Here is a 26,328-nt window from a genome sequence, read left to right as displayed (position 1 = left end):
CAAGTATCTAGCCACTATGCTATGTAATCATCAGCTGAGGTGTCAGAGGTCTGTATGATGAATCTAAACATCCCAGGCCTGCTGATATGCCATGCAGATAGACACAGATTGACACTATTTAGAAGTCTAGAAAAGTCAAAACTAGGGTTGATTGCGAAAATCTTTGTTCGCTCCCCTTTTACCTGTGTATGGTTAATGGAGCACTAAGTTATTCTGTGGACCTGAATTCAAACTCTACTTTTAGTCAAGAGTTCCACTATAACCAGAATCATTTAAAGCACCATTTTACAGGTAATCACTGTATGCCAGGTTAAGAGCCTTCCTTAGATCGTTAAGCCCAGTCCTTGCTGATACAGGCATCATCATCTTGAAGTCCATTCTCTATACTGATCAAGCTCCATCTGAAAACCAACTAGATATTTTAGATGTTTGAGTTTGACTAGCTCGAGTTTGCAGAAGAGATGAACCTTCTGAGCTCTGTCATAAGACTCAACAAGAGCTCTGGTTTATATGAAGGTATTACAGAAGTGTCAAATCCTCTGGATAATCTAACCAAAGTCTTAGACTGGACACTCAAAAATAGTAGCTACTTCTGATATTTAGCTTTATTTGTAGTGGGTGTAAACTCAGAAGACAGTACTCTTGCATTGCAGAAGGGTGTTCTGAAAATATATCCATTAATACTTATGAACTGGTAAGTATTAATGAAAAAGCATAGAGGGGTAAAAGGATAGAAAACACAATTTTACAGAGTTTGAAGAGCATACATTAACTATCCATACAACTAGATGCCTTAATTGGTGGGCTGTACCACAGGGAATCAGCTAAATGTGACTCTTGAAATTAGACTGTCAGAGAAATGGAAAAAACTTACAATAAAAAGATACACTGAAATGCTCTATCAATATTTATTCAAATGCAAACTTCCCTATTGGTTAAAGCTTGGTAAAATAGACTATTTATCTAACAGTTTTTATTCCCTTTAATTTTAACAATATCCTTACTACACAACCATCAGAGGGTTGTGAGTTGTAGTGCATATGGCTCTGCTAAGGTAAGGATTTCTACAGTGAGCACAGAGGCTCAGCTGAGTATATTTATTGACCCTTAAGACTCAAACCACTTCAAATGTGCTTGTGCCTTCATTTCAAAAAATATGTGCAAGTAAGATGCATTTTGTTCTAGCACAGTTCAAATGAAAAGCACAAACACAAGATTTGATCCTTACAATTTTAGGATTTTTGTATGCCAAACTACTTTATAGAGGCTCAGCTGCTTACTTTTTATTTGTTTAAATGAAGGGCAACTACAACATAACATGGAAGGACAAGTAAAATTCTTGGAGTGAACTTCGCAATTCCATACAAAAATTCCTCAGTTACCCTTGTGCTTTCTGCAATGTAAATCAGAATACATTTGCCCAGCCTCTAAAATCTCTCCATCCTACTAAGCAGCTGAATCAATCTAGTTCACAGAAAATGAATTTTAAACAACCCAAATCACTTCGTAAATGCAAAAACTTCAATACACTGAAATCAGTCTCTTCACATTTTCAAGGCACAGTTGAAACTAGGGTTTCTTACATAAGGCAATTTCTACTTAACAGCAGCAATTTCCTTGCAATCTGAACATGTCAGTCTTCATAAACCTGCATCTTGCCATGGCAAAGTAGCCATGCACAAGTTTGAATTGGAGGGACAGTAGCCAGGAGTATGTCCTTTTATATGAGTTTCTTTAATCATTAACATGGTTTTCATAGCTTCAGGTGGTTTAATGGGCTATGAAGTTAGAGTTACCTGAAATCCAACAAGTATCTGACCATATCCTGTGGCAGGGAAATACAGAAGCTAAACAGGATCTGTCTGAATACATAGCATAAAAGGAAAAGCCGGTTTATAAGATATATCCATGGGTGTACGAGTATAAAGACTGAAAAAAAAATTTACCTATTTCAATTCAATGTCCATAACATGTACAAACAAGTCACACTGCATGTTCTCAGTATCACTGTCATTTCTGTTTTCATGCCACCTTTATGCCAGGGTAAATCTCTACAAACAGACCTTCCTTTCTCACCATGTTTTCACTCCTTACATGATCTGTCCTGCCTAACTCTTCTCCCACAGGACCACCTTTCCTCTCAGCAGCAGTCAAAAGCAGAGTGTAGAGCAACCGGTTACACATACACGCTCCTTCCCTAAAGAACAAACTAGCCAAGAATGCATTGGATGAAGAGCACAGGATATCAGCTTTCAACCAAAACAAACCTAAGCCAAAGTGAATCAAGCAAGGCCACAAGCCCTGCATTGCCCAGTGTCCTGTATCACAGGAAGGGAAGGTAAAGATTTCTTACATTGCTGACCAACAACTTCAAAAGGGCAGCGCTCCAGAGGCAGCCATTCATTGCTACAGCACTGTTGCCACTTTATTTAAGAAGAAAAACAAACCAACCCCACCTTCCTCCCGCTTCATACACCCTTCCTTCTATGTTTATATCTACTTTCAGGATTTCACATGCACGTGCCTTTTCATTAACAGGGTGCAAACTAGTAGTTACCCCACTTTCAGCACCATACTGACTAGGAAAAAAAAGTTTTCTCTGAAAATAGCCCAGGTTCCTTCACACATTCAAACTATACAGTAGGGAAACTTTCCACAGCGACTGCACTCCTGGGCAAAGTGTCATTTTTCACTATCAGCAGAACAGCATAAAAAGAAGGCTTTAAATAGCATCCCAAAGCAACCACCACTTCCTTTCTCATCCCAAAACACAAAGCAAGATCCTCAGTAAGTTTCAAGTCCGTAAAGACAATTGAAACAAGAAACATACAGCATGAGAGCCAAGGAAAATTCAAAATGAGAAAGTAATTATACAAAATTTCACAGTCAAGACTCAAGTAGAAACACCAGGTGTCTTCAGCTAGAGGTTTGCTGAGTATTTTGGATAAGTAAAGCTGACTCAGCAGCACTGAGAGTAAACACAGTGACAAAGGTTCAAAATCTGTTGTAATGCACTCAGAAAACTGCATGTAGAAATAAACTGTATAAAGAGGACCAAAACCCAGACACCATCATACAAATAACTATTTTAATACATTAACAAATAGAATCTTTCATTTTTTTTATTAAACACGTACTATCAAATGTTTATGTGCATGGGGAAACAGGGAACAAACATTACAGTATTTTATCTGTTTTCATTACACATTTTGACACATTTTACTAGGAGTATTCTACAAGAGTAAGAGCAAAGTATATTTAACCAATATTGTTCTAAACAGTGAATCAAACAAAATGTAGTACTTTTAACCCAACATTACCTTGGAAAACCGAGCATTTATCCATTTTGTAAAGGTCTTTTTCTGTACATCATTGTGTTCATCTGGAGAGAGAAAAGAAGAAAACAGTGAAAATGCATTATTCTTAATCCTAGATTGCTCAAAACAGTTCATATTAAACCCTATCCTGACTCAGTGAGAGAATTTTTTGCCTCATCTGTCAACAAAGCTGTTCAAACCTCTACAAGACTTCAGTATTTCCAGAGTCACACAAATGTTTCAACTTTGCTAGCAACCAAAGCAGTTCCTTTGCATTAGAATCAGCCTCACAGCACCTCCTGGGCAGGATACCAATGCATTGAATTCACAGGCTTCCCATCTGGTGAAAAGCAACCTATGAAACCATGGGCTTTTAATCAACAGGCTTTGTCAACATCTTTTTGCCTGGATGCATTTCTCCAAAAGTTGTTGAGGTCCTTATTCCAAATTCTGATGCAGATAATAGCCTCCTTCAGTACATGTCACAGCAACTGCAGTAGCAAAGCTACTTGGAATAACCCTTGAAGTGCCTGCATCCTTACCCACCCTCAGCCTGGTTTCACACCTGGGTTAGGAACCATGCTAGTGGATCAGTCACAGTCAAGTTTAGCTAAAGCGTGGGAAGGGCTCAGCAGCCCTTCCCTTCAGATGCCCTTACTGGTGTGGCACTAAAGTACTACCACCTAGGGTCCAGCTGTGCAGAAAGAAAACAGCTTCCCAGGTTGTTTAAGGAAGCCATTTGTGAGTCCTGCAATTTTACAGAGTCTGTCCCACTAAACCAGACTGAGTCACATCCAGCACAGCTCTGCCCATATCACTGGATACCTCTTGGGTAAGTTGCACTAAGCAGTGCTAAGGATGAGACAATGCCTCATCACCCGTGCTTAAATCATAGAATGGTTTGGGTTAGAAGGGACCAAAGAGTGCACATCTGCTGCCACATGGCAGCCAGCAGCCATTGTTTCACCCTTCCATGCCTCTCTGCCATCTAAAGCAGATCCAACACAGCCTACTCCTCAACTGCACCTTGAGCTCAACCAGAAATCAAAGATAGCCCAATGCAGAAGAAGGATTTTCTGCAAGAGTGTCAGGATACCTGCAGTGGATGCACAGCAGGCCAGGCTTAAAACAGCTTGTTGAAATTCAAGGTGTTGTTCTGGGGGAATACAATTACCTAAGAGATCTCATTAAACCTGCTCTCTTCCCTCAGTGAAATAGAGCACCTTGCCAAAGACAGATAGGACCTATCAGCAGGATACTTGGTGCCAAGTACCCATCTCGCAGGAGACGGACAGGGTCAAGATTTAAATTCCAAATATACTGAATGTATTTACTCAATTTTTTCCATCCAAGTCTGGGTTGTTTTGGGGTTTTTTTGGTGGGGTTTTTTTTTTTTAGGAGACAGGACCAGACTAGATTAACTGCCACTCTTGGACCAAAAAGCTCGCTTTGTACAAAACTCAATCCCAGACACTGTTCAACTCTTAATGTTTTCCATTTACATTCATTGCAAATACTATTTGTATTGAATGTATTGAGACCTAGACATCTTTATATATCATTCAGTAACTTCTGTCCCTTTTCTGCCAACACCTCCAAGTACATACCTATGTACCAGGATGCTTTCCTAAGGCTCAAGTCTACCTTTTTCCTTCCTTAAACTTCTGAGAATCAAGTAACCCCAAAGTTCCACATTCTTTTAATGTGCTTACTCCTTAAGATGATAAAGGAAAAGCACAAAGAGGACAAAAATAGTTGTATTGGCTGAGTAAAAGGATAACAACAGTTATGAAAAGGGTCATGGAGAGCTCTAGGAGCTCTACACACCCCACTCTTGGAGGGGCTCAGCCCCTTCACAGCCACATGCACTGCAGGAGGTGAGAGCTCTTCTCAGCATTATACCAGCTTCAGCCTGCCAGGACTCCATCAGCCAGCCTTGGTGCTTCCCCCAGACCTCAGGTCCAGTTTGTGTAAGTGTTCCTACTATGTGTGCTGCAGTAGAATATGTGACACTAGAAATCCAGCCCCTTTTCTCTTTTCAAAAAGAGGGTTTCCTAGGGAGGCGAAAAAAAAAAAACCACAACTAAAACAAAACACACATGACTTCGATAAACACAAGCTACTTAACCTTTAATGGTGAAAAAGAATATGAATGTATGTATCCCTAGTATCTCTTCAGTATCAGAGCATCCTTTCTTTTTCAGTTAAGCAATGTATCAGAACCCCCACAACTCCCATCTTCCCAAAACATCCTGCTCAGTTATAAAACCCATAGACAACACTTGCTCAGTCAGGCTCTGCTTTCCTGTTTGCTTTATAAGAGTCTCTGAAACTAGGGTTTTTGTAATTGGCCATTATAGCTGGGGTTCTGTCAAGCTTTCTGCTATAAATCCCTGGAAAGAAATTTGTAACTGAAATGCTGGTGCTTTGTTAACAACAGTGACAAGTTATTTTATCCCTCAAATTATTTTTCTTTAGATTCCTATGAGTCTGTAAAGCTAACCCCCGGAGGCTGACATTATGATTCGGATAACAAATTAGCCCCATTCAGTCAAAAAAAACAGTATTACCATTCAGCAAAGCATGCAGTACTCCAGCCAGTCAGCTTCTCACACAAGACATTAAAAATGTCAGCAAGTCACATCCCAGCGAGAAACAAATTCACCAAGTCACTAAAACATTTGTGTTTCCTTTCACACTGCCACAGCCTGGCCATAAAAGCCAAGGACTGACTCGGGGCTAAATTCTGCTCCATCACCTACCAACTGTTTCCTCTGGCCAACATGTCTCTGCCTGCCCTCCAGTCACTTAACAGACTTGTAATGGCCAATGTCAGTACAGTTTGTTCCTTTAAGAGGAAATAAAAAGAAACCTAAACACACACACAAAATTAAACTCTTGTGATGACAGAAGAAAAGCTTCCCATCCTGGATGCTTGTTTGCTGAAACCTGTTTCTGTTATACCACATGATGTATGTCCATGAAACTGGAGTATGCTCAAAACCACCAGCTCTTGTGATCAGATGCCCAGCCTGTGTCCTGGCATTCAGTGGCCCCCAACAGCCGCTTTTATAGCTTTATGTGCCTCCTCCACCCCCAACATTGTCCCTTAATTTTATTGGGGCACCTTGAAACCACAGTTCAAGTCCAATCTGTTACCTTGTGAATATTACGTTCAGGAGAAAAAAGGAATCTAAATGATCTAAAAATAGAGATAAAAACAAAAGCCTCACCGGATTGTGGTTTGTCCTTTACTCAACCTCTGCTTCGTACTGAAAGCCAGCTTTCTTATTTCCCCAAAAACGCATTACATGCTTACATGACAGAACTGTTATTTACTTTTTGAAAGACAAAAGTTATCACACCCAAAACAGCTGGCAGAGCAGCACTATAATGAAAGTGCCCTGGAGAAGCATACAGACTAGGCTGGCAAATAAAGTACAGAAATTGTCCAACCATTCCAGCGCAAGTTACCAAGGGTCATCTCACATTTTAAGACTTAAGTTTTTCTTCCCCACCTCATTATTTAAGTTCTCAGCAAAGGAATTTGGAAATAGAAGAAGGAATTAGCCTGTGGGTTTCAATTAAGACACTTGGAATGTAACAAAGTTAGAAACATCCCTTTGCCTAAGCCTTCAGGCAAGCAAGAGTATCTGTCAGATAACACCCCACCCAGGACTAGCACACATCTGAAACCCTGACAAAATTAACAAAAAACCAAAACAAAATCAACAAAAAGAGAGGAAAGTTGTATTCTTGAGTGCAGGATTTTCCAGATAGAAAAAGCATTTTGAAAGTAACTATCTTTTTGTCAAACCCACCCAGACTAATCCACATATATATAGAGAGAGAAAGAGAGAGAGAGAAAAGAAGCATCTAAAATTTGAGGATGGAAAGCAGCGTGGTTTTTATCCCCACTAGCAATAGGCAAGAAGCCAAGCAAGCCACAAAGCACCAGAGTTTGTGACCACCGAGCTCACAGAAGAGTCTCTGATGCTCATCAGGACTACTGGGCCCTGACTTAATTAACGTAGAATAATCTTTATCAGCAGCCCTGAGGTTTTGGGTTGGGCTTTGCTTTTTTTTTTTTTTTTGGGGGGGGGGGGGGGGGGGAGTCGGTGTTTCTTTAAAGAAACAAAAGTAAAAGTTAAGATTGTTCTGTTGATCCCCTCTCTTGCAACAAATGGCTCCAGCAACAAGTAAACTGCTTGTAAGCTTTCACCTTTGCACCACAATTGCAATTTCATTAAATAGTTGTGAGCACAGTTTCTTCGTGACTTCTCCAAACTTCAGCAGTTGGGCAAAAACAGTTATATTAATTGCATCTCTAACAAAAGGAGTAATGATGCCTGCCTACAGCAACTGTCATACAAAATGAAGTTGCCCAAACTGTAAATTCTCTATATAGACCAAACTATGAAATACAAGCATTACAAAAAAAACCAAACACAAAAAAAAAAAGAAAACAAACAAGGGATTGTTTGCACCTCACTCCCTGGTGTTTCCCAACAGCAGACACCATCAAAACCAAGCCACCACGGACAAGTAATGAGGACCACCTCCTGGTTCTCACTGAAGCGTGCTGTGAGTCTAAGCTAAATTGTATTTACCTCACAATAAAAGATCCCCCAGCAACTGATAACTTAGAAGGCAGCATCCTCACAGCTGAAGCAATATTAAAATAGCTGTTTCCATACCTCCCAGCAAAAGCAATCTAACACACCACACTGCTAGTCTCAGAGCATTGGAATGATGTTTAAAAGGAAGCTGGAGAGAACAGCAAGCTCTTGGGAGACAGAAATAATGCTGCAGCACCACGCACTGGGCCTGACGGCCCACACTGGTCAGCCAGTGACCCTGCTGTTTTCGTGGCACAACAATGCAAAACCAAGAATTGGAGGCAAAGTGTCCTGACACCTACACAGAGTGTCTCCAGGGCCTGGCAGTCCTGCATTTCACTCCAGCAGCCTGCAATGCCTCCCTAACCTTTGGTCAAACCAAGAAGCATCAGCTCCCAGTGCAAGACAGCCCTGAGAAGCATTCGTGTGCAATACAAATACGTTTGGGCACATATTTCACCAACTGCCAGTGATCACACACTAAGGTTTAAGGCTGGAAAAGTTTCTACCAAAAACTGATTAGAGCAAAGTATTTCAGCTATCAGCAAGTGCACTGTGGAAAAAAGTTAAATAAAGGTATCACAAATACCTCTATGATGATAGAGTGTATTGAATTATGCAGACCACCCATAGGGAGAGGAAGATGCCCTCACCTGAAGGCCTAACCAATGCAACTGGCCCACAGAAAAAGAGAAGATAGATAACTCCTGCCCATAATCTGGCAATTAAGACATTTCTAAGCACGCAAACAGAAGGGCACTTTAGAGATAGCGTAGTTTGACAGACACAAATAAAAGGTAGGAATCACAAACTAGAGATTTACTACAGCTCGTTTTGTTATGAACACAGATTAAATCTTTGCATTTCTGAGCAGTTACAATGAAAACAGAATTGCTTTCCACAAGTTGGTGTTAGCCATCTGCTCTTTCTTCTCTGTCCAAATTAGAACTATTATTAGTCTCACTTGCATTTGTGGAGGTGATTCACAGGATATAAGGTCAGAGGGATCATTGTGATCATCTAGCGTAATCTCCTGCATAACACAGGAGCCATCCCCACAAAAAGCCCATCTGCATACCAGAAGGAAGCAGACGCACAACAGATGTCAGAGACCCTGCGAAGGCTCAAGTAAGCAACATTGCTTGGGCAGAGAAGGAAGCCAAGCCATAAAGCATCTCTCTCTGCTAGTTATGGCAGAGTTTCAAATGGGGCAGACAAACAACCCTGTCTGAACATCTTCAGGAAACAATGTTCAGATTACAAAAGATATAACATTTTGTTCTCCGTGACAGGCAGCACTCTCCAAAGTTCTTATTCACAACACTGAACTTCTGTCCCCTCATATTCCAGAGTCTTTTATCCCAAACTCTGTTCAGCCATAGGTTTTCTTATCTTTCTTTTCCAAAAAAACAAAGGCTGCAATTCCAAATCTTCCTCATCCCCTACTGTCTTTTCTTTCCCAAATATTAAAACCTTTCCTGATCCACCCCTTCAGAGATGCCCATCTTCTTCCCAGGCTCCTCCATTCATCTCTCCCCACCTTGTCTGAAATCTCCTTCCACCAGACTGTCATCATAAAACCTCTCTAGGCCAACAGCTTTTCACAAATAGAAGCCAATTCCTGAGATGTAAACTAACAATACCTGCTCCAATTTCATAAGAAGTAGATTAATAATGCTTGGCTTCCTATATGCTAGTATATGCCCCACCAGTGCCAGCTCCTCCCCATAACTTCTTTGACCTCTCACTGCAAGCTCCCACCTCATCCCAGAACACAAGGTACAGGCCATAGGTAGTTGGGTATGCACCAGATTGTACTTCACATGCAGATGCGGACTGGCCATCCATCAGGCAGCAGGAAAGACATCTATGCTTTTTTTTTTTTTAATTTCTTTAGTGGAGACACTGCATTCAGGGCCTCTTCCTCCAGCCACTGATTTTTCACACAACTTGTAGCTATTTAATTAGCTTCAGGACATGAAAATTGGATTAAATTTCCCACTAGTTAATCCAAACTGGACCAGTTTTGCAGGGTAAAAAAAAAATTAACACAAGCATAATCAGAGTATCCTACTTTCCTCATGAAAATAGATTAATCAGACTTCGAAAAAGTGTACATTAAGAAATTTTTTTAAATTACATAAATGTTATTTACATGTTCCTGCAAGCATGTTAACTAAGTACCTCTTGATACAGACCACATAGGTGCCATTTCAGTGACAGCAGCATGCAGACTAGAGTTATTTAAAAACAAATGGAATTTATAACCCCATGGAATTTCAGTGTTTCCTAGTAGTCCAGTACATGAGACATTCATAACGTAACAACTTCAGCAGTTGAGTTACGCAAAGTCAAAGTCACAGTATTAGTTTTCTGGATTTGATTGCCTCAAATCCCTGATGGTATTTAGAAATCTAGTCTTAAGACCAAAAAAAAGCACACCATGGAAGGTAATAAAAAAATTGAAACTTTCCAGTGCTAATTAACTCAAGAGAACAGTAAAGAAGTGTCTTTAAAAAGCCATAACGTACTCTTTGTCACTTGGAACAATATCTCTAGACCCCCAAAAAACCCCAAACACAATGAACATGTATAGTTTATATACCTGCTGCAATTTTGTAACTGTTATAATCACTGCATTATCAATAAAAGTCTTCAGCACTTTCATGTGAATGCCTTGAGCCATCTTAGAAGTATTAAGCAAGCTTCACCACCTGTATGAATCCTCCACACTCTGCATTGCTCCCAAATTAGTAAAATTTTGCATTAAAGTGTTTTCACAGAAAGTACAGCATGACAGAGGTCAGAAGGCACCTATGGAGATTGTTTGTCTAGTCCAATGCCCCTGGTCAGAGCAGGTTGCCTGGGGCCATGTCCAGTCAGATTTTGATCTGCAAGGACAGAGACTCCACAACCTCTCTGGGCAACCCATGCCAGTGTTTTAAGTAGAAATATGATTTCCTGTGTTTCAGTTTGTTCTTCCCATTGCCTCTTGTCCTTTCACTGGGCACTGCTCAGAAGAGCCCAGCTCTATCTTCTTTGTGCCCTCCTGTCAGGTATAAAACTTTGGTAGCATCCCCCAATCCTTTTCTTCTCCAGGCTGAACAGTCTCAGCACTCATAGGACACATGCTCCAGTCCCTTCATCATCTTAGTGGCCCTCACTCCAGTATGTTCACATCCCTCCTGTACCGAGGAGTTCAGAACTGGACCAAGTACTCCAGGTGTGGTCTCACCAGTCCTGAACAGAGGGTAACATGTCCAAGAACATGCAGCCTGTTCATGGTAAAGAAAAGGAATGAGAGAAAAAGAAAGCAAGTTCCCATTTCACAAACTTGCCAGCATTTAAAGCTCATCAAGTCACTTGCTGGAAAGCTGCTCCCTGACACATTTTTACTTAACAGACTACATACTGGAAAGCTTCTACACTCTTTGTGACCAACTTCTAGACTAACACATCTCAATTCTTCACAATGAAGACTCACACCAAGTCATATTACCCTTACCAATCCCTGGGCAGGCAATACTTGGAAGACAGAAGCAGGGGGAAGCAAACCCAGATACAAAGTATTCCTCAAACTGTTGCATACTGATCTCAGCAACAAAGTTGAGCCCAGTCTTTACAGAAATCTAATAGGCAAATATGGTTTAAAAAAAAAAAAAGCATATTGTTTATTTTGTTTCCAGACAGGCTAAGTTTGAACTTCATTAGCTATTCCATTATTTTTGTCAAGGATCCGTCACACTGATGCCTGTAAAGTATTTACCTCCACCTATTAACCTTTGTTAATTAAACCTTCTACATTTCAGGTTTCATCTTAGTAAAGGAAGCCCCTAAAATTCACGTGATGTAGTGGTGCTCTACACTTAAAGGAGAAGCAAGCAAAAAGAATAAGATGACCGAAGAATTTAAATCCAAAATATTTGTTATCATAAACCACACCAAATACTCTCATTTCTATCTCTAAATCACTCTAGCAAGTTCACTACAGAAACAATCACCATAAGATAACCTGCTCTTAGCTTCACACGACCTACCCAAAGCATGTTAAGTGTTTTCCTCACCCAGCCCTAGTGAGGAAGATTAAGCAAAAAGCAAGCCCATTTCTTGAGATAAATTGAATATTCATTTCCCAACCACATTCTTTTGCTGGTCAAGGGAAAGAAGTATTGCACCACTAGGGAAAGGGTAACCTTTGTACAGAAAAAGCTTTGCTTAGCATCACGTTTTAAATGCTCTGTCCATGAAGAAATTACTGTTCTTTCTCTAGAGGCAAGAAGAAACACAATCATAAAGGTGCCTTATCCAATCCATGTATTCAGCAAGACACCCTAATGAGGTAAGAATAGAGGAGAAATTGGAGTAAAGTATTATGAATGGTCCCTTCTTATGGCTTCTGGCAAACATAAGAATTTTCTTTTGTCATTTGATCAGAACAGCAATGGGTCAAGGCACTGCTAATCCTATATCCTAATTAAACTCACATTTTCTTCCTTGGTTTAGTCATTAATTCGGCCCCAAAATTGAACCCCCTCCCTGATTAACTGCTCTGAAAGTACATAAACTCTATTTAACAATTGCAGGACAAATATCTGGAATGCATTAAAATAGGTACTTATGTAATCAAGAAAGCCAGTGATCACCATCAATGTGAGCTCACGAAAGACTTCCCACTTTGGTACAGAAAGCTCCTTCAGGATTATACCACTCCAGTGTGACCAAAACTGGAGAAGATACAGGAACGGAGCAGTAGAAAGGAGAGCAACCAAAGTTCAAAGTCTGTCAAGCCTTTTCCAGAATCTGAGCCAAGGGATTTCAGCGGCCAATTGTATAGGCAAAGTATTACATGTGCACACCCCAACCCCCGTGCTTTTATTATTTAATGACCAACTTCTAGGAGGACTGTGATGGAACGTTTGCAAATGTAGGGTTTGAGTACTGTCACTAACACATCAAGTGGTTTTGTGAGAGCATGTAAAATTTGTAACAGACATCACCTTTACCTTCCTAGAAAGTGGCTATACAAAAAGAAAGATCACCTAATGAAAGCAGATAATTACAATTCAGATTATTACTGCTGCCTACGGCAACAGCTCCAGCAGATCAGTCATACTAACAGGTGTAATCCTGTCCTGGGTGCATTTTCAGAGAGGGACTCCTTGCACACCTTCCTGGTGCTGAGGAGTCAGGCACCATGCAGGCTCAGGATCCACAGCCCCTGCCCGGCAGGCAGCTGCCCAGACAAAGCAGCTCAAGAGCTTCAAGTCCCTGACTTATTTTTACTCTCTGCCAAAAGTTATTGTCTCTGCAGCAGAGCCGGAGGTGTCTATGCCTCAGTGGGGATGGAGTTTGCCGCCTGAATTTTGCTAGCCTCAGTACCAAAATTAATGACAATAACCACCAGTGAATGCAAGACAAATGAGGGCACTAGTATAAAGGGGCTAAAAAAGCAGAAATAAGGTTATGGAATTAAGAGTCCACAAGAAGATGGATATAATTTATGGCTGAAGAAATCCCTGAACTGCAAACCACGGGAAAATAAGGTATATTAGAGGAAGCACTACTGAAGATGTGCTTACCCAGCACAGCCCTCCTTGTGGCAACTCATTCCCCTGAGCCACCACTCACTGCTAAATCCAACAGGAACTGTGAATCCAAGCACCCAGGTTGAAGATATGTAAGTAGCATAAACCAGTTCATCAGACCAATTTCAGTGTTGAAAGAGCCAACACAGAAGATCAAGAGACTAGTTCAGTAACAGTGCTCAAGACCTTTTAAAACCAGACCTGCAATGCAACTTTGACTTAACTAGATAGCAATGTTTAAACTCAAATGCTTAGGAATTTCCCCCCATACAGAAGGCCTTTGTATCTTTGAATGACTTCTAAATGAAAACTAGCTCGCAACACAGGAAGAAACTGAGGTTTAGTCAAAAAACTTTTTACCACCAGTAGGCATAAGTCAGCATCTAAACACAGACATACACTATTGAGTTTTGCTGGCACAACTACATTGGCTTGGTATATGAAAAGTACACATGGACATCACTAATAACAAAACCTCCTCTGGCATAGCCAAAGCTGTGTCAATGAAGAGCTTTTTCCAGCTTAATTGACTTATTTTGAGGAAAAGAGTATAACCACGTGACAAATCAACTCTTTCTGCCAGTAAGAAAGGGAGGCTATACAGCAGAGCAAAAGCAAAGTATCAAGTACAACCTCTGCTGCGGACAACAGCATTTGATGCAATACAAAATGATCATTTCCTCAATTCATAGGTTTATCTTGAAACTCAGAGAATTTGGTCCGAGATATTTTAAGTCAATAAAAATACTTACGACTTTCCAGTGTCATACTGGATTAAAAATATGATCAGCACTTAATTGGCACCCCAGAAAAAGCCAGGACAAGATCACCATTGCTAGGTCACAATAAGGCAAGGAGGAATTTCTTCCAAGGCTTTCACACCCCCATCCTCACCCCACCCTAGAAAGAAAAACTCTTTGTAAGTAGCATCAAATAATGTTTCTTACTATACTGAACAAGTATTTCCCAAATCTCCCAAAAGATATACCTGATATAAGCACAGCTAGAACAAGAGCTGTGCTTAAAGGCAGGGTTCAGTATGACATCCTGGTCTGAGGCTGACTGTTAGCACCTTATCTGTGCATCTCCAGCTCTCCCAAGAGCCAGCCACATATTAGTTTCTTCAGAACTGCCCATGGGAATACTCCCAAGTATTAGTCAGCTCTGGTGAGGTGAAACCCAAGTGGTCCAACAGATTTGAGCATGTTGAAAAGAGTCTGGATTAATCTATAATTGCTCTGAGGTGAAGAGTCAAACAAGGGAGAGAAAGGACATGGGGATAAGGCAGGGATGCAATCCCAGAAGCATGCAAAAAGACTGGCTCTCTATCAAAGAAAAGCAAAACTCTTATGTGGTTCCCCAATAAGGTTAAGAGAAACTTGCTTTCTATTTAACATGTATTTGCACTTCTCTGAGTGAGAAAGCTACTAAAACAAGTTAACTTCATACACATTTACAAGAATTTCAAATTTCAAAGACTCAATAAAATGATGCGCTTAACTTATGGCAAACTACAAAGCTCAGTAGTAAAAAAAGAAACCAACCCAAAACAATGCATTTCACACTCTTCAGGTGATATAAATAAAGTAACAACAGAAGTAATAAAAGTAATATTATTCTTTCCAAAACATTAAAATAACATTAGCATCACAGAAAGAACTAGTGGTATGAACGGAGTGAAATACAACTACAAAATAGAAGTCACAGGTCGTCTCCTAAAGACACTGTAGTCCTCACATGACTTCCCCTTTTAGTTTTGTATACTACACACTAGGTGTGGGGAGAAAGTGGGGAATGCATCTAGAAAGTACTTTTAACTCAATTTTAGATCCTTTTCTACAAATGTAAAGCAAAAAAGTTTACTTTCCACATCCTGCATTCTTAACTATCACAAGTAACTTCAGTACTTCTGCCAGTTTTATCTGCATCACACAAGGCAAAACTAAGAGCAATACGATTGATAAAATTTGCTAGAAGCTGTGACATTTCACATTTTATTTTGCAGATGCGCTCTGAGTTACCACCTGATTAATTCCAAGAGCACCACACACTGCCATCTTGATTTTTTTTTTGTTTAAAAAAAGGTACTTGTAGCAGCTCTGGTCATCCACATGGTCTTACTGCAGTAAGAGGTCAGAGAACCTTGAGTATATACTAGCCCTGAATTAGCCTTTCACCAAGGTTTCTCCTGCTGCCTAAACTCAGAGGGGCAGCACAATGAATCTAGAATACTCTGACTGCTTTTAGTTCATTGGCAGGTATTTTTTCTTAATCTTACTCAAGTTCACAGCAGTGCGAATTTACAGTGATACACAGATGTACACCTTGGGCAAAAATTAAGTGATTAAACTGGCTGGGGATAGTTAGTATTTTTGCCTTCAAAGACAAGCAGAGAGGAGGATAAGGCACATGCGATGTTCAAAAAGTCAGCTAGTGCCTGGCTGCTTTGAAATTGCCAAATATTTGTGACACTTAATGTTATCATGCCTGCAATTTAGTCAGATTCCATTTCCCACCTACATCGGTCTTTTAAGTTGCTCTGCTTTAACATATCTTAAACCACTGTAATACCAGTACAGTTGAAAACCCTAAACAGCTTAATACTAAACAGCTATTTCAAGATTTTTCTATAGCTGTTTGTTCCTTTGGACAACAGTCCCAAAAACTGAATCACAAAACCACTTTGTTTAAGAAACACCACAAACATTTTCATCCACAAAGCAATTACGTAAGAAGTTTAACTCATATAATATGGATTAGATCTTCATATCTGAAGATCTCTAACATCTCTTACCACTTCTGATTTTCCACACTACTGCTGTATTAAGGCTACTCTTTAGAAGTTAGAATATTTTGTTAACCAGAACACACAAGTAAGCAGCAGTACAAAAAAAGGAAACAAAACTTTATGCTGCAAAGAAGCAAGGAAATAGGAAGCAGTAGTAATGATGTATGGAAGGGCATATGAACCCATGCACACTGATGTCTGAAGCATCACAGAGGAAGCTGCAATACACTGTTCATGTTTCAGATTGTCTACTGCTGACACACACAACCAACCTGTGGCAGAAGTAGGATCATTTACAAAACCCAAATATTCATGAAGCCTACCACATCAAAGTGGCAAGGACAGAATTCCTGCAACTGCACGCACGTCTGCAAGCTGGTGTAGCAGGACCAAACACATTTTGAATGTCACAGTCACCCACCTACCTGCTACTTGCTCAAACAGCACAAGAAGCTTTATTCAATAGGTTTGGAAATAAAAATTCACATTTGAAGGGTAACTCAAGCAAGCCAGAAGCTACAGTGTCTTCTCTTTTTTATACAGTTATTCTACCAAATATTGCTATCACCCCCCTCAAAGTTACACAGCTCAGCTAACAAGGACTCTGGAAGTGCTAAAAAGGCAGTATGGACCGGAATACAGCTTCCTGGCTTTATCCTGCAGCATCTTTTCAGTCCAAGATGAGAACTGGCATGACTGGCTTCACAAGATGATGACTTCTGTTTATTCAGAAACAGAACCCCCAAATTTTGGAGATGACAAGTGAAAACTGAAGGAAAGGGAAGAGTGTAAAGGAAGAATCACCAGAGTGTCAAAGAGAAGACTTCTAAGGAGGCTAGAAAAAGGAATTTACGTGAAGATTTTTGCTCTCAAAAGAATTAGTGTGACTAAGAGCTGACGTAGCAACCTATTATGCTAGTTTGGTGCATTTAATTACAACCTTCTACATGTAAGACTTGTCTCCAGTCCTGCAGAGATAAGTATACAATAAAACAAAACAACAAGTTGCCAAAAACTAAACAAATAAAAGCTTAGAATTCTTTAGTCTCATCTATAATCAGAGTCACATTGTTCCATTCTTCCTATTCATGTCACAAAGCTTCAAGTCTTTACATGGCTGCAAAAAGGAATAGCAGCGAAGGGTGACTACCAGCCTTCTCACCCTTCAAATGCAGAATGTAATTTGGGCTCAGTAAGGGAGCATTAGAAGGTGACCCAGAACTCCACCTACCAAACTGTAATACCTGCACCTCCTGGACATGAACATTATGGGAAAAAACCCAGACATCTTCCAGAAGAGACTGGATCTCTACCTTTTATTCTTTACTTTTAGCAGAATGGAAAAAGCTATACAAGAAAGCAGTATGTGAGGACATCCATTCTTGTGAGAGGACGAAGAATTACAAAAGATAAAGAGTGAGCAAGGAAGAAACATAGATGTTTGTATTTATTGTATCATCTCCAACCCTATGACATAAGTTAATCACCTGGATCATGTCAATCTCCAAACCACAGGATAGCAGAATGGAATTGGGGGAGGGGGAAAGATGGAGTCTGAAAGCAGGTACCAGTTAAGACACAAAATATTAGAGTTAAGAGATAAATACAGAAGTGTCATATTAAAGTAACATCAGGAAGGAGTGGATGAAACAAGAGCCTGAGAAATTGAAGCTATTTATCTAAGAACTTCAAAGATGTATTTAAGAATAACAGAAAAGGAGGAAAGATGAAGGTCACACAGAAAACCACACTATTAGCAATATCATACTTGTGCAAAGTTAAAAACACACACCACATCACTTACCTATACCAGGAAGCTTCCCCCCCCCAAAACATTTATTTGACAACTTAAGTTACCATTTCAGAACTTTGTTTTAACTCTTCCTCAACTGCATATTTGGTTTGTTTCTTGCAAAGGTAAAGGCTCAATAATTCACTTATGCTGGCATGAGAACACAACAGGAGAATGAATAAAGACAGAGAAACAAGAAAAAGGCTTCCATGATTTATTAGACATGAGAGCACGCTCTTCCACTGCAAAGCAGTCAACAAAAGTCAATAAGAGATGATCTAGCTGCCTCAAGTCTTCAAGAGCTACTGTTAAGCCAGTAAAGAATTTCTGATAACACCTGTTGCTTTGCAGGCTGTCTGAGCCATTTTACAGGAACTTCTACCAACTCTAGCATCAACTTTACTCTGCTCCCATGGACGACACTATGAAAAATAAGGTGGCTACAGATTTATTTGTAGTGCCACATCCAATTTTCAATTGAACTGGGAGCAATGACTGTGGCAGGACTGAATGCTAAACTACTGAACTGATGAAGAACACTTATTAATTCCTCCAGACACTGATAATTTGTGTACACACTCAGATATATTTGGTTCTGTTGTTTGGTTTTAGTGAGGTTTTTGGGGGTTTGGTTGGTTTTATTGTGTTTGGGTTGGGTTTGGGTTTTTTTTTTCCCAAATGTCTAGAGTGAATAATTTTAGGTTAGCCAAATAGTCTCCTATCTTACAGATAAAGAGCACCTTAACACTGTAAAAACAATAGCTAATTATTTACCCCAATGACTCTGCTGCGGATAATGTTCAAGGGTATTCACTAGGACAATGATATTGGAACACGTAAGTTTTGCCACTGTGACCTGACTCACCCTCTACCACTCCGGAAAGTGACTGCTGGGAGGCATGCAGTTTTGGGCATGCTGCAGAGGGGGCGGGAGACAGGACAGTGGGAATAAGGAACACCATGCCAGGACTTCAGCAGAAGGGGCTAGAAAACATCCACTACTGCTTATGCTGGCTATAAACCAGTCTTACTGCTCCTGCAGGCTACTTCAGTTGATGCCATTAAAAACGAGAGTAGTGTTTACACACAGAGCAGCAGAAGATTGCACTTGCTTAGCAGCTGATCAGGACCATTTCCAAGATGCTGCAAATATTTAATGCAAGTCTCCTTGCCTCAACATGGGTTTTGTTTGTGTTGGTTTTAGAGTCACATACCATACAGGAAAGTACAAGGAAACACTATCAGCCAAACCTTACTCCCACAAACATTAGCATATTTGCTAAATCATATTTTGAATTATTTACAAATATTCTTAAGTTTGTTTCAGACCAAGAGTCCATTTCTACCATCTGGAAGTTTTTGGACCATATGCTTTTAAGCTCATGCTCTTGCTGAAGGTTAACTGCACGTGTCTGCCAAGAAAAGTCAGCTTTTCTCTCAAATAAAAAAGACAATTCTATTTGAAGATATATTTTAAATAAGTAGGCTTTTTCATTCCCATTGGGGGAGGAAGGCAAGGATTTGGGAATGAAGGAGTGAAGCTGAGCCTAGGAAGAAGAGGAGTAGTAGGGAGAAGGTGTTTTAGTTCGTTTCTCACCATCCTATTCTGTTTTGTCAGTAAATGAAAATAATTTCCCCCCAGTCAAGTCTGCTTTGCCCACAATTGAAATTGGTGAGCAATATCCCTGTCCTTATCTCAACCCATGAGCTCTTCCATCTTATTTTCTCCTTCAGTCCAGATGAGGGGGAAGTGAGGGAGCAGCTAGGTGGGCATCTGGCAGCCACCAAGGTCAACCCACCACAGGGGCTGAACAGTAAACCCATTTTGCAGAGTCAATAAAGACAATATTAACTGCAATAAGGCACACACTGCAGTTTATACAGAAAAATCTTTCCTCTTAGCTCAGGGAAGAATGGGAGATAGGACAGCAAACTAGTTTACCTAGTCATAAAATAATTCCAGCTCAACTGCTGAGGGCAAACTCTTGACGCTATTTTTATTGCTATAAAAAAAATAATGAAACACCCACAAAAAACCCCAACCACCAAATGCATAAAAAAAACCCAAAGAAACAAGATGGACGCTCTACATACAAGAAAGGTGTGTTATAGTATTGCACACTATCATTCATAAACCATTTGATTCTAACAATGAATTAAACAGCACTGCTTTCTGGTATTAATCCATTGCCAAAATGAAATATCTCTGAAGGATAACATATCTTGCATTGTCAGCGGTATCTTGGTTTCTCTTTCAATTGCAAGACCAATAAAATGACTTGGTTAAAACAAGCACTTTTCCTCTTAGTTGTAGGTAGACAAATTACTCAAAACCAAGAGCACCTCCAATAGAAGGCTGGCACTGTGCACTGAAGTGGGAATAACAGACCAATTATTTCGAGCATATACCATTTGACTACATTAAAGCCAGGAATGAAGCTACATCAGAATTAACTAAACACACAAAAAGTATACTGCAAATGGTTTAATCCTGTCTAGGTATTAGCACTTGCAACTCTTGCTGCTAACATTAACTTTTGTATAATCAGTTCTGTCCACAGGTCAAAACCAAAAAGGATTAAATACTCGTTTCATTTAACTGCCCAACACATTTACTGCTTGCTTATTATAGCAGAGTCCACTATCAGTAAGTCACCATTTGATACTGAAGTTCATCAAAAACATTTTCTCTCTTTTTTATTAAACTGAGCAATGAGCTTGATCATTGTGGGAGACTCTACAGGAATTCAAGATTACTAAACAAAACTTTCTTGTGGGGACGTGCCTCAAGCTTATCTATGTAACCCACACCTGGAACCTTTTTTTTTTTTTAAGCTACTGGAGTTACTGCTTGTAGATTAGATAAGAAATGCTCACATGAGATTCCATAGCAAGAGATACAGAATGATGGTAAGACATCAGGGGACAGCATTTTCTGCCTTTCTTTTACACAGTGCTAAGAATCCCAGTGTATAACCTTCAATCTCAAATTGTCATCAGCAAGCTGAAGCTTAAAACTTATTCACTGAAAGGAAAACTACAGCAAGAATTAGTAATGAATTATTTGGTTAAAATACAATGCAAGACCTACATTATAGAATACCAGAGAAAATAAAATGGATGCTATTTAGTTATACAGATCAGTTACCAAATATTCAATTCCATGTTTGTATTTATTTCAGCAACTGAAAAGATCATAATCTTTGCTTTCTGCACTAGAAGTGGAGAAATAGCAACTAACTTTTTAGAAAGGGGTATGCCTGAGAAATTTGACAAAAATCTCTGTATTGACTGTATGTATGAGAAGCAGCTTTAGAGGGGATCTATTGTTTTACTTTCAGAAAGTATTAACTTTACTATCTCTTTGCTACCTTAAAAGCAGCAGTGGAAATAAATGTTTTCCTTTTATAGAAAAAGACTTAGGTCACACAGGCCAAGTAAATATTGATTTTACTACAGCTGAGCTGGGAGCAATAGTTAATTTCAATGGTCTGCACAGAGTGTTTTATGAATTGCTTTAAAAATATTTCACATTACAAGGTATTAAACCAGCTAAGACCCTTTTAAAATCATCTGAAGCTTAAAATGATTGAGCTGTACAATTCTAGCAGGGGAAAAGTATAGCTGAGAGAAAAAGAAGTGATATTAAAGGCTCCACTTCCCCAGGTCAGGAAGCCCAGCAGGATGCTCTCTTTCAACGCAAGGCAGGTAGTCCTGAAGCCTTGCTGTTAAGGGACAGCTCAGGGGCAACCCTGCAAATGTGCTGGGCTGGAACCAGTCACCAGCACAAGAGGGGACAGGCAGGGACAAGGCCTGCCTCGTCACCACATGCTATTTCTTTAAGTAGTTAGTCTTGTAGCTAAAAAACTTGATGCACTCCTCCTTTTAGCCAGTTTACCAGAACAATGGGAAATACGTGATCTTTGACACGGTCGTGCTTCCAGCCCTATTTGATGCCAGGCATACAACTGAACATTGCAGGTATACAAGTTAGTATATCTCAGGACCTAATTTCAAGTTAATCAGACCCACACCAGTTAAGCAAGACTGAACAATATTTTATCTCAACAGAGAGGAAACATTTCATAACCGCAGTACAAAATCCACACTGTGGAGAAAGTTAGCAAGACAGATACAGCCACCCTGCTTCCATCTGCACAAGCGATATTAAATGCTCTTTTAACTGTCAAATATTACAGAAAGCTGTCAGTGCACACTGCTGCATGCCAGGTTTGATCTGCGTAGACACAAGGGGAAAGCTGTGACTGTCACTCCACACAGCACAGAAGACAGCCACCACATTTCCAAATTTCTGCAGAGAACCCTTGAACTGTTTCCTCTCTGCTTTTCCGAACACTTAGCTAGAAATTCATCTCGGCACATAACAAGTGTCAGAGTACACAGCATCTCCTTCCCCTGCAGCACAAGCACGCTTTTTACCGGCTGGAAGGATCAGCTGGGGAATTACTGCAATTCGCTTTCTCAGCCACTCGCTTAGTGAAGATTAGAGCGCGCTCCACCCAGACGCCACACAAATTAGGTCACGTAGCAGACCATACTGCTGCCAGTTCCTGCCCCATTCAGCAGGGACGAGGGCAGGAAGCATATGGAACCCTCCAGTTAAGGGTCAGAACATTTCAGTGAAAACATAAAAGTGAACCAGCGGCAGATTATTCACCGGCCAGAGGGAATATGGTTTCTCCACACGGCAGAAGTGAGTCACGGGCACCACTGCATCCAATACAGTGCGGAGGGGCACAGCCTGCACCCAGCAGCAAAACACTCCCCTGCAGTTTACAAAAGGGACTGTACTACAAGACAACAGAAAAATATTTTTCGCTTTCTCAGTATGCATGTGCATTTAATAGTTTAACATACATAAGAAGAGTTTAAAAAAAGTCCTCCAGAACCTGAAAATCAGTTCATGTGAAGACCCAAAAGGCAACTACATAATACAATGTACTTACTACATAATGTGTTTTCACACGTCTTCTACAACTATGCTGTATTTCAGAACCTTTACCACCTGCTGCCAAAAAAGGAAATATACCATCTTCATGTGTTTGAAAGCCAGAGTTCTTTCAATCAAAGAGATTTGAGGTCCAGTACAGCTCTACTAAGCAAACTAACCAACCCAGAGCTTACAGTAACATGAACAATATAGTAAATATTAGTTTTACTATTTTAACAGCTTGTGGTCTCATGATTAAGTAATTTCAAGCTCCTATCAGTGCATGTATCTTGTGGGAACACAGATAAATTCCTTTCCACCTGAAAGGAAGCTTTTCATTTGTAGGCTAGTGCTCCTGGGATTTCCAAAACAGAGGCTATCAGAGCAAGAAGGGAGACCCAATGGTAACAGAAGCTAAATGCAGAGTTTCAAAAGATACACCCTCAAACTAAGGGTTTGCAAAACGCCTCAGTCATGTCATTACCATTATTTCCTACTGCTATAAAAAAAATAACACTCCTCTTAATCACTGAAGTGGGGGGGGCTGCACAACAATTAGCTCACGCAATAAAATGTAAATTGATCTCTTTTGCATCTGTTGACAACTGTATGAAAAAATAAAATAACATGTAGTGGCATATTGCTAAGATGCTAACATAGATTATTCAGTTACTGCAGAGTGCTTTATTGGCTTCAAAAGTTGACATTTTATAGAAACAGTGCCACAGGACAACCCCTTTCAGAAGGCTTCACAGAACTGGCATATTTTTCTACCTCCTTCATATGGGGTAAGTAGCCTCCCCTGAAACAACAGGGTGACATCCATCCGGGTAATGAGGCAACTGAGTTAGAAAAAAAAAAATTAAAATAACCACATCAAATATTGCTACACCAGTAGAGTAGGTATATAAAAATATAAATACAAAATAGCTCAACAGTTTTCTTGGAACAGTTTCAGAAGGTTTCCTGGAAGAATATAAATTATCTCCCATGACATGGAACAGCAGTGAAGAGAGCCCATTTGTTTGAACTGGTGAATAAAGTACCAGATCCCTTCTGTTTTTTCCTTGCAGATAAAGGGCCAGCTTTGGTTCCGGTTAGGCACCATGCAGCCTACCAGTGCCACCCCACTCCCAGCACCTATCACTGACTTGAGAGTTTAACAGGTTATTAAAGATTAGACATTTATAAAAGAGGACATCCCACTAGACGAACTAAATTATTTACTATGTTTTAGGCCATAAACCAATCTCTGACTAAACATGCTCATGTTGTTTAGGCTTCAGAGGACAGAAGTATTATCCATTTTGGTTTCACCTAAAGTAATTCATTTACATTCACATACTTCATCAGATATGAGCTTCAATCTCCCTTCCTCCAACCCCCACCAATCCTCCCAACAAGCAGCTGGCCAATAAAACCAAAGCCACACCTCTGCCAACATGGCAATGTTTACAGGCCAATAATCACCCCCAAACCTTCTAGCCAGAGCTACACACAAGGTGTTTCCTAAACTTCTCAAAAGTCTCCCTGTTATTTACATTCAGGATTTTGCATGAAAAGACAAGGAGGTGAAGAAGAAAACAATTACACACACATACCCCTTCCAACTTTTCCACCCATTTTTTTCCTGATTGAATATTTCCAGGACTGCTTCATCAAAAACTGTCCTCTCAAAGACTTTTTCCCCCCACTCAGATTTAATTTCTTTTACCTTCAGTTTTTTCTCTTGTTTTCTCTTCCACACCTCTCACCTTTTTTCAGATTTTTTCGCTCTCCTCTGTGCATTTTTAACACAAGCCCTTCTAAGAAGTGCCTAAAGCCACAAGTCCTTTACAGCCTCCAAATACATAGTATTAAAGTGAGCAAGTAACAGTGAATTTGAGGCTGTCACTCTCCTAGAAGCAAATCTACAGTCCTACACTTTATGACGAGTTACGAACATTATAATGCAAGGAATTTCCTGGAAAAAAACCTGCTGCTTGATTAAGAAAAGTTATAATATCCAGATACCAGCCATGATATATATGCTTTTAAAAACAGAGCGCTTTCATAGGGAGTTAAACAGGCCTTAAGAAACAGCCACTAAGCACCCTATGCTCAATCATACAAAGCACCTGGGCAAGCAAGTAGCTGCTACTCCACTAGGAGATTTATACATTAGCCTAGCCCCAATTAGAGTAGGCACCATCAGAGAACATCATCCATATACACAGACATCACCAAATATTATCCGTGTACACACAGTGGTACTTACAACCTGAAGGACTGAGACAGAAAACCTCAAATAGATTCACATACACACACACCCTCTTATACCATAGATGAACATTAAATTTAGGGTTTTGACAACTGCAGTGCTCATCACTTAATTGCAAGGCTGGTTATAACACTTGTCCCAAGTTTATACTCTTCTAAAAATACAATGATAAAAGAAAGGAAGAAAAATCTGATAAATAGTCCTAAAAAACCCACACCAATACACAGAGCCAGAACAAACATTTTCCCTCAACAGTGGCCCAGGTTAAAAACCAAGCAAACTGATTTTCTTCTAACTTTCCAAGAGTGATGAACTGCAGCTGTACCTCATTAGGAGGGTGAATACAGGCAGATTTTGAAGAACACCAGATCTCTTTGACCTGTAATTTAGTGAGCTCTCTAGAGTCAGTCAAAAGCAACTCCACTCACTTTAGTGGGTTTTCTTGACATTTTTGTCAGTTTTTAAACAGAGTTCAGACTGGGTCATAAAGGAAAAGTTTCTGCTCTCAACTATACTGGCATATATCCAAATCCACCTCATTGTTCTAGAAGCAAACATACATGAGATCACAGTCCCAGCCCACCATTTTATTCTAAAGTTAGCCATTACACTGCTACATCTTAAAAGGATTTTTATTTCTCTTTTTAAAAACCCAGACTCTAGCTTTGTACCAGAAAATACATCCAAAAAAAAAAGTCAAGTCAAATGGACCAAATTCTCTACTGATCATCAGGTTCTGCATCCATGAAGTTCTGACACAAATTCACAGAATAATCAGCCCCCATCCGTCAATTACTGTATCTAAACAGCATATTCACAGCTACTAGGAATCCTCCAATTGCCTTTGCCATGCCAATCAATATTATTTGGCCCTGGTCACAAAACAGTGGAATAGTCAATCCATGAAGTTTCAGTTGGGACAGGTAGGAATGGAGATCAGAAAGAAAAGGAAAGAGAAATATCCCCAATTTCTTCTCCTCCAAAGCACCCCTCCTCAAAACATATTCTTTCCAAGT

At 39.9% G+C, this 26,328-nt stretch overlaps 1 protein-coding gene across 6 annotated transcripts in view; it reads right to left on the bottom strand.

Moving 5' to 3' along the window:
• The window catches only part of UTRN (utrophin), a 387,283-nt gene that overhangs the window by 325,335 nt on the left and 35,620 nt on the right, over nucleotides 1-26,328 (bottom strand). For 5 of the 6 annotated variants that reach the window (XM_074818672.1, XM_074818673.1, XM_074818671.1 and 2 more), the window contains one exon: nucleotides 3,321-3,382. In XM_074818672.1, coding sequence (XP_074674773.1) covers nucleotides 3,321-3,382 — 62 coding nt within the window. Of the gene's footprint in view, nucleotides 1-3,320; nucleotides 3,383-12,579; nucleotides 12,602-26,328 lie in introns of those variants that run through there. The other variant, XM_074818676.1, reaches the window with a different exon arrangement.

Source organism: Strix aluco, chromosome 3 (assembly GCF_031877795.1).
Source record: "Strix aluco isolate bStrAlu1 chromosome 3, bStrAlu1.hap1, whole genome shotgun sequence".
In the NCBI taxonomy this organism is placed as follows: Eukaryota; Metazoa; Chordata; class Aves; order Strigiformes; family Strigidae; genus Strix; species Strix aluco.
Note: the sequence above shows the minus strand (reverse complement) of the source record. Positions and strands in the feature narration are given on the sequence as shown.